At 48.8% G+C, this 8,834-nt stretch overlaps 1 protein-coding gene across 1 annotated transcript in view; it reads left to right on the forward strand.

Annotated features, from left to right (window-relative positions):
* Nucleotides 1-22: 22 nt before the first annotated feature.
* Nucleotides 23-8,834, forward strand: part of LOC131205852 (reversion-inducing cysteine-rich protein with Kazal motifs) — a 28,188-nt gene continuing 19,376 nt past the window's right edge. The window contains exon 1 of the mRNA XM_058198126.1: nucleotides 23-538. Within this exon, the coding sequence (XP_058054109.1) occupies nucleotides 334-538 (205 nt within the window). The 5' untranslated portion in view covers nucleotides 23-333. The remainder of the gene's footprint in view (nucleotides 539-8,834) is intronic.

Here is an 8,834-nt window from a genome sequence, read left to right on the forward strand (position 1 = left end):
TGGTCCGTTGCGCAATAGAACGGGCACAATAGGGAATGAGCTGTGCCCGTAGTGAACGTCCCAAAGGATAGCCCGACTGTGTGTCACGATTGTCCTCACGGTCGGTGTGTGTCGGAGAACGAATAAAGCAAACGGAAAGGCTTTATCACCCGGGAACGGAAAAGCCGCGGTGTGCATTACCAATGAGTCCTGAAGTGCCGCCAAGCGACCAATTGTTGCGCCTGATTGTGGATGCAGTGTGTGACCGGTGCAGTGCAGTAAAGCCATCATAAAAACCTGCTGCAGCGGGCGCGCGTGGCGATTTCCGGTGGCGAATTTTTCGCTTTATGCTGAATGTTGCATTCAGTGCGCGTTGCTACGATGGCGACGCTTCGGTGGCGTTATCGGCTGGCCATTGTTTGTGGATTACTGGTGTTCCGGTGGGAGCCCCCGATGGTTTATGCTAATTTACACCCACCGCCACAGCAGGAGCAACCCGCTGGTGACCGCACGGTGACCGGAAACGGTGGCGCCACAATCGATGGCGGTGCAGCCGGTGGTAAGTTTCGCTTTGTAATTGAAATACTTTCTTTTGTTTCACTGATTGATTTGTTTGGGGATCCGATGGCAAAAGGGTTTTATCACAGGATTTCGTACATTGCCACGGTACTTAACGAGCGGGAAAAGTTTTCCAATTAATAGTCAGACAATGTTGACTTATCCTTGGGCCGGTTGTCTCGCTTTAGAAGAAATCCAAAAACCAGAAGACAGTATCGGAACTCCAAGGGGCCATATAAATGGCCGATTATCCCCGAGTCTCGGGGGCGTGATTATGATGATGGGCGTTATGCGTGCTGCGTTGTTAGGCAGACAATGGCCCAACCCAGCACAGTGGGCTGCCGTTATGGAAAGTTTAATGGTCTTAAATAATTCTGTGCGCCGTGCAAACTAGTCCAACGGGCTGGTTAATGATTGACATTAATTTTATTATTCAAATGCGAAACCGCTTCCATCCACGGCTGTGTCCAGGCGCCATAGATGGGCGCCGTAACGATGGCTATTAAGACACACGCCGCTCAGCCTGGCTGCGGAGACCGATCGTATGTTGGGGCGATCCGACGGGCTGGAAAAATGTAGAAGTGATTTTTTTTCGGTTCACAACGGAACAGTTGCCCGGCAGCTGTGGGCGCATTTGTTGTTAGTCAATGGTGGACATTTTTTTGCGGATCGTCCCCAATCAGTTTCGAGGATTGGTTTGAGCCGGCGCATGAGTTCGGCAGCTGGTTAACAAGCTGCCGATGTTTCCTAATCACATTTGCATAACACGGCGATTAGTGAAAAATTCGACGCCATCCGGCGTTGGCCGTTTTCGGTAAAACCGCAACCGCAGCAGGGCGACAGCATAAATTCTAAAAGTTGTTGATTGGTGGAAAATGTTTTTTTCTGGTTTTGATTTTGAGTTCAAAGCCAGTCAACCGCACAGTGTTTTGGGAAGGTTTCTTTTTTCGAGCCACTCCAAACTGGAGAGATTTATTTTGAGCTCCTTTAGCTGCTGATTAAAGTTTCGTTTGATGTGCCGATGGTGTGCCTTGAATGGCAATAGATGTGGTCCAATTAAGCGTTTCTTTTGCTGGCCAATGGCTCACAGAACTCTGTAGCTCAATCATGTTGTGACAAACGTTTTAGCAACAGTCCAATTTAATTTGATTATAAGAACGCGGCTATTCGCTTTGCCTTTTTGAAGCTCATTTATTGCTGATAAGCGCCATAAATTTGGCATACAGTATTTATTGTATTTTCTGAACGTTTTTTTCTGACTCGTTATTTTCACAATCGTCGCGACTGGTAATATCTTTGGGATTCATCGGTCTATCAGTTATTTGACGTTTAGCTATGCTCGCTTACTATCCAGCTTTAGATAACGACACGATGAATATTTAAATATTTTGAAATTTAAAATCAAATCAGACGGGGTTTTATCTGCTCTGTTATGATGCTCCGCTTCATTTCCTTCTAATCCTATTACGCGATATGCGTTCGTTCGGCTCCGATTCTTGACTTGCCGCTTTCCTGGAGCTGCGCAATGTCTATGAATTAGAGAACGAGCACATTGAGGCTGTTTTCCGCTACGAGAGCCCAGCATCACGCAAGCCGTAGGTTAGGAACTGGTTAAATTAAGTAATCATTTATCTTAAAAACCGGCCCAGTGTCGGCGGCGTCGACGTGTTCACGCACATCTCTCGTGGTCGCTTTGGCGGAAAATGTCGACGTGGCTCCGTGGCGCACTAATGCACTTATCAGCTCGTTGACAAATGAACGTCAGGAAGCTGGCCGTCCCCGAAGGCTGACGATTGAAATGCAAATGTCTCATCAATGCCGGCGATGATTAGGTTGACGCCGCGATCGCCTAATGATCGCGCACACGCCCTGGTGCTCCATGCTGTTTAAAATCTGAAGTTAGTTTGTACTACATCATTCTGCTGGCTGTGTATTTAAATGAGGAGTTGAGCTGAAGTCCGCTTAGTTAATGCCGGTTGTAATGGAGTCAGTTGCCGATGATCGTGTCGGGGCCATAAATAAAGCAAATTAATTGAACTTCAACGCGGATGAAGCAGAGTGGAATGGGAGGAGGCCTAAATCTGCATAAAACAACGTCGCTACACGCTTTCGTCATATAAAGATGGTGCCCCACTCGCGAACAGCCGACACGAAGCAATATTAATGGTCCATTTAATTTAACATTTCTTTTGTTTTACTTTACGACTTCCCGGGCCTTTACGGCCCGTGGCTCGAGAGCGGGCCGCGTTTTGCATTAATAACACATTCATATTCCAATCGGCGTCCGGCCGAGTGATGTGCAGTCGGACGCGATAGAAACCCCAGAAGGTTATCGCTTGGGGTGCGTCCGGTCCGAAGAAACTTGTCTTGTCTTTGGGACCGCGATTGTGTTGCCTGCACTGGCTACGTGGCTACGGTTGATTCTTCCTTTAGCTCAGCGAATTTATTCGCACTCTCGTGTAGCTCCAACAGCATCCCGGATCGGCAAAAGGGACCAAAATCCATGTGCCGCGAGCTCCTACGGGGAGCAATTTGTCAAACAGGTAAATCTGGCTTTCGAAACCTTGTTGACAAGCGGTCTCCTTGTGGCTGCCTCTAGGCGGTCCGGCCGACCGGCCAGCTACCGGAATTTGCTGTTTCGTTTAATACCCTAGAGTGTTGTTTTTTGCATTCGAACGCAATGCAATCGACAGCCGTCAGACATGTGCCTTTAGGTTTGACATGGCTGCCGTTGCCGCTACGGCGAGTCGTAGAACGAGTTTATTTGCAAATGTGAGTGGGCTTTTACTGGAGTAAAGCTGGACCGGGCAGTAAGCAAAACAGAAAAAACAGAAACTATAACAACCCGTAGGCGGCCGGTCGGGTTGGGTCGCGTTGGGCTTGATATCTGCAACCCGTAAACTGTTGGCCCATAAAATGTAATTTACCATTTATCGGGACTCATGCACCTGGTTTTGGGGAGCTTTGAGGGGTTCTCGGGTTAGAGAGAGAGAGAGAGAGCGCAAAGCGTGATGCCTGGAAGACGTCTACAAGAAAACGATTTCCGCTTTGCTGCCTGCCGACCCCGACATCGGGTTTAATTGATTGAAACGGAACGAAACTGTCTGTGGGCTGCGAAGAGGGGAGATTTGATTCCCGCTCTATAGCTATTCCTTTCTTGCTCACTCTCTTTAGCGGAGCTTTCGCCAGCTGTCAGCAAGCGAATGGGGCGCAACCGTCCCCCTATCCGCCGGTTCCCGGAGCTTTAATTAAGCTGTCAAAGGACTCGCGTAATGGGATGCAGCATGATGCCGCCTCTGCTTGAGAGGGCGGCCAGTGTGACGCCTAATAAAACTCCGACCAACTCAACCACGGCCAGGTTGTGTAGAATTCGTTGTTTTTTCTTCCACACGGCGAAACACGATCCGCACGGAAGAAGAATAAAAATCACACCAACAACCCGTGAATCGTCCCATTTGCGCGGGCATCCATCCGGAGAAGATCGTCATTCATGATCGGTCCGTGGTGCTGCAGGCCGATGGGCCTTGGGGGCATAATAGGAGCCCTCGTGGGAGAGAGTGAACGTGAGGGACCACAGCGAGGGAGAATTCTGCAAGGCAGGGTACATCACACCCCTGGTGTAGTGGGTTTGCCCTCAACAGAGTCAGTTTTATGGTGTGGCTGATGAATTGGTTGAAAATTGTCTTCGGGAAAACTCTGGAAATAGACCGTTCGCTAGTAGAAGCTGGAGTCAACATAACAACATTTCCTGTTGAAATAATTTGAATCGTTTATCAACGATCGGTAGATTAACACTATATCGGGTTTCACTCTGATTTGTTCAAATTGCGTTCATGTCGGCAAATCGAACTTTTTTTAATTCTGTGGTTGGGTATATTGAGTTATCAACGATCAGCCAATCTTATCCGCGATTGGCCGTTCAGAATACATAATTTTCTTATGTTGACGGCAGAATTGCTTAATATTATTTCTACGCAGGAATATCTCTTTACGGTAGGTTCCATTGGGCCCCATTTAAGGTATGCTAATCATCTCGAAGATATATTTATTATTTAAAATAATTTGAAATCTTATGAATATTTTTCTGAATTCTTGATTTGTTGCTCCGCCTTTGTAAAGCTGACATTAAATAACTTTGGATATTTTCCAACTATTACGTTCCGGTTCAACATGCATTGTAAATCTTTTGGAAGTAAAATGTTAAAGAAATGTAAAAGGTTGAATTTTAAAACAAAAAATCCAAACCAGCTCGATTAGAGCCAACGAGTTGATGGAGAATGTCATGCACGTCGCTCATACATAAGACTGTTAGAATCCATTTGGCCTCTTTGTACTGGGATGTTTTTTTTACGATTTTTCTAACCAAAAATACAACAAACTCTGCACTCGCTCGGATATAAGTTATGACACATTTGCGCATGAGTAAATTGTTTTGCCTCGAGCGACGCACCCAGCCCGCGACGGGGTAAGCTGTCACGGCGCGTTGCACTCGTCCGCGATGTCTAGCTGTCCGGTTTGATTCCCGTTTATTTGCAACAGCATTCGTCACACGAAAAGACACAGACACCAAACCGTGCGTATGTGTGCACGAGAGAGAAAGAGTATGCTTCAAGCGCCCTTCGTTGGACACTTCGTCCGACGGTGCGGCCTTAATCGTTGGTGCAATGTTGTGTCAATTTTTATTCCACTCTTTCACTCACCGAATCTGCGAAACGAGAAAAACCGGTGAGCGGGCGAGTCCTCGCCTCACGCTCGCCGTGCACAGACACAGGCACCATACGCTAATCGCGCCACGAAGTGTCACCGGGCAGGAAAGACCCCACCAAGGAGTTGGCTCTTGACAGGCGATTTATTTTGATTTGGCTTGGCGTTCGGAGGAACGTTCCTTGGGCCGAGCTCGAATGCAAACCCGGCGATGCATCCCGATGCAGCCAGCCAGCGAGTCTCTCGAGCAGTTTGCGAACGTCGTCGTTCGATAAAACCGTGCGAGACAGGGTCATAAATTATTTTTGTGCGCCACACAAAAATAAATCCCAAACCGGGCGCGGCACCCGGCAGGATGGGCCGGGTGTTTGGGTCTTATTTTTAAGACCCACCACTCGGTGCGTCGCAAGGCTGCCTGGCTGGTGACAATTGGCGGGGACATGCGTTCGGTGCACACTCGGTGCTTGGAGCATAAAAGTGTCACCGCGCACCGCGCGATGGTGTGAAATAACGGCGCGGAACTAATTCCACGACGAGTGAACCCCCGGTCGGTTTGCTGTGGGAGTTGGCGGGCTTCGGGTGGGTTAAATGGGTGTTAAAACATAAAGAACTGTGGTGGTGTTTTGCGGAACACTCTACCGTTCCTTGCGGAGCAGTCGCCCATCCCACGCCCAACGTTCGGAGCGGATCAGCGGAAACATGTGTAGTAAATTAATGGGTGCATTATTAAATGCACGATCGCTCGATCTGGTAGCAGCTCTTGAAGCGGGCGACAGTTGACTCCCGCGATGAGTTTTCCTTCGTCGGGTCAAAACAATCGATGAAACGGTTTGAATCGCTTGAGCGGATCCCAACTTTGTGTCTGATCGGCGATCGCCGGATTCGCACGACATTTGCTTGGCGCGAAGTAGGCCACAATGCCATGCCCGCCGAGATTCTCCAATGTTCATCGTCTTCGAGACGGTGCTACTCCCGTGAGCACGCAAGGCTACGCTTTCGGGCTGTGCGAGTTATTTATTTTTCTCGAAGCTAATGACGGTTCATTAAGGGGGAAACGGGAGTAGCGGTGGGTAAAGGGCGCCCCAACGGCTCTCCAATCGGGTCCGCCGGTTTTAACGCTCGATTTCAATCAGCGGCAATAAAATAAAGCGCTTCATTAAGTGCGTGATCCGGCCCCGATCGTGCGGGGCGAACCCGGGGGCCAACAGGTTGGTTGCCCGTCCGACGGACGACGAGGGCTCCGGACGGACCTGACGAGAGCTTGATTTCATGGGCGGAGATGCAAATTATGAAGGGAGTGTTATTATTATTGTGTGCGCCTCTTCTTATCCGTGCGGCCCAGGTTGCAACAGACTAGCTTGGGTGCCGGGTGCGTATCACGTTGCAGTTCTTTCTCTGAACGAGTTGCCGTTCGAGGTGACGGCGACAGTGTTACGGAGACATTGGCTTATGATGAGAATTTAATTAACAGAACCGAGAACCGCTTCGCCCCGCGTATCGACCGGAGAGCGAAGCAGCGGAGGGCGTTTCGCCAACACGCAACCCTTAATGAAGCTGTAGATCAGCACACGGTCAGCATCCAAATGCTGCTCGCGTAGTCGCTTCTACGTCCACTGTCTAGCAGCGTCAGCGAACTAGTACCCCATCTACACTAGTTGTATTAGGTCTGCAAATAATTTTGTACGGTTTTTATTCGACATTTGTAACCTAATTACAACAAACAAAACATAGGATCACCTGAATGAAAGTATTGTCCGTCGTTAGCTACTATTTTCTCCCATCTTTGAGGTAGTTCCTCGATTCCGTGTCCGATGTTCCGATTGGTTGCGATGGATCTGGTTCACCAGGCAGTACCGAGGCCTTTTTGGGATAATTTTTTTTTTAATAACTCCTCTTTTCATCATCAGTGACGATTAGGTACAAGAACACCTTTCCTTTCCACAGCGCAAGCAGAAATTCGCTAATGGTTTTCCTTCTGTCAATGTGTCTTTTTTTCTTGTGGAACCCAAAAGACATTTTTCTAATCATTTTCACAGCACCCGGGTGATGGGAAACTGTTGTCTTATCAAACTTCTAACATTTGCGCAAATCATTTTTCTATTCTGACATCGATTCCGAATGCCACGAATTCTTCATCTTCCAACTTTTCTGGCTGTCCAGGAATCACCACTTTTAAACCGCACAAACCTTTTCTGACACGTTTTCTCAGCTCTTCCCCATAAACTTCCATTAAATTTTGATGACTTTCGGTGGCCGTTTTCTTCGTCGTTCTTTTCGGAAGCCGTATTGAAGTGTTGAAAAAGTATTCCTTTCAAAAACACTTTATCAGGAACAAAACTCGACATTTTCAGATGCTTAAAACAGGTGTTCTTTACACTCTGACTAAACAATCTATACCGCGTTAGATGCTTAACAAAAGTAGCTGTCAAATACATATTTCATAAAAATAACATTGTTACCTTTAGGGTCTATCTATTGCACGACCACACGAATTACTTTGCAGACCTATTATCAACCCAGAAGTAGCCCAACACTAAGTCTTAATGTTGGGCCGCCGCATTCCATGTGCGCAATATTAGTACAGTTTGTTACTATCGCTTCTGTGAGGTAGTTTTATGTTTCTTGCTTGATTTTATCGCAATGCAGTCAATAACAAAAACACGCTGCAGTGCCATCAGACACATTGTACCGACGGACAGATTAGACTTGTGCAACGTCAGAAGGGTGCTGCTTTATGCGGAAAATACTGGAGGGCCGGTGCCTTTTTGTCTCTGTTTCTGTCATCAAGTTCTGTGTATCAAGCGGGAGCCGGCCAGTCCGGCCTTGACTCGATTCGTTCTACAAAACTGGCCAAACAAACTTGGGCTGGGGGTCCGGTGCGGGTACGACCACCAAACGTGCCGCCATTTGTCACGCGCAACGGGCCATGGTGTGGCAGAGGGTTTGAGGCGGCCACAAGACTGGCTTGTCACGGGGCGCGATATTGGTGCGTGCAAAAGGACTAGTGTGTGCCCGGGGCCCCCCCCAGGGTAGCTATAAAAGCTCATCCATATGCATGCGGCCAGCACCAGTGGGCAGTGAACGGTAAACGGGAGCAGCGCGAAACGCTGTCGCAAAGGCGCGCCTAGCAAAGATCGCACCTCGAGCCGGGCCGAGGTTGGGCCTTTCTCTCCGCCGGATTGCCCGATAATTGGTGTACAATTATTGGTCATTTTTCATAATTTCCAACCCAACTCCAGCAGCATCATGGCCCGGTGGATCGTGGGCTTGTCGCTGACGATCACAATCGGGGCTCTGGTGGGCTTAACGGTTGCCATCGATAACCCGCTCGATGTGCCGCATCTGTACGTGGAGAAAAGCTTTCCCCGGGCACTGCACGATTGCCTGGAGTACCTGGAGGTGCCGCGTGCGCGCCACGAAGAGTACGCGAAGCTGAAGTTCCCGAACGATCCTGAAACGAGGTGTCTGGTGCGGTGTATCGGGTTGAACTTGCGCTGGTGGAACGACACCACCGGCGTGCGCCCGTCAGTTATGGCCAACTTCTTTCGACCGGATCCCACCGACGATGAGTTTGAGCAGCGCACCCAGGAGTG

This window comes from Anopheles bellator, chromosome 1, assembly GCF_943735745.2.
Source record: "Anopheles bellator chromosome 1, idAnoBellAS_SP24_06.2, whole genome shotgun sequence".
In the NCBI taxonomy this organism is placed as follows: Eukaryota; Metazoa; Arthropoda; class Insecta; order Diptera; family Culicidae; genus Anopheles; species Anopheles bellator.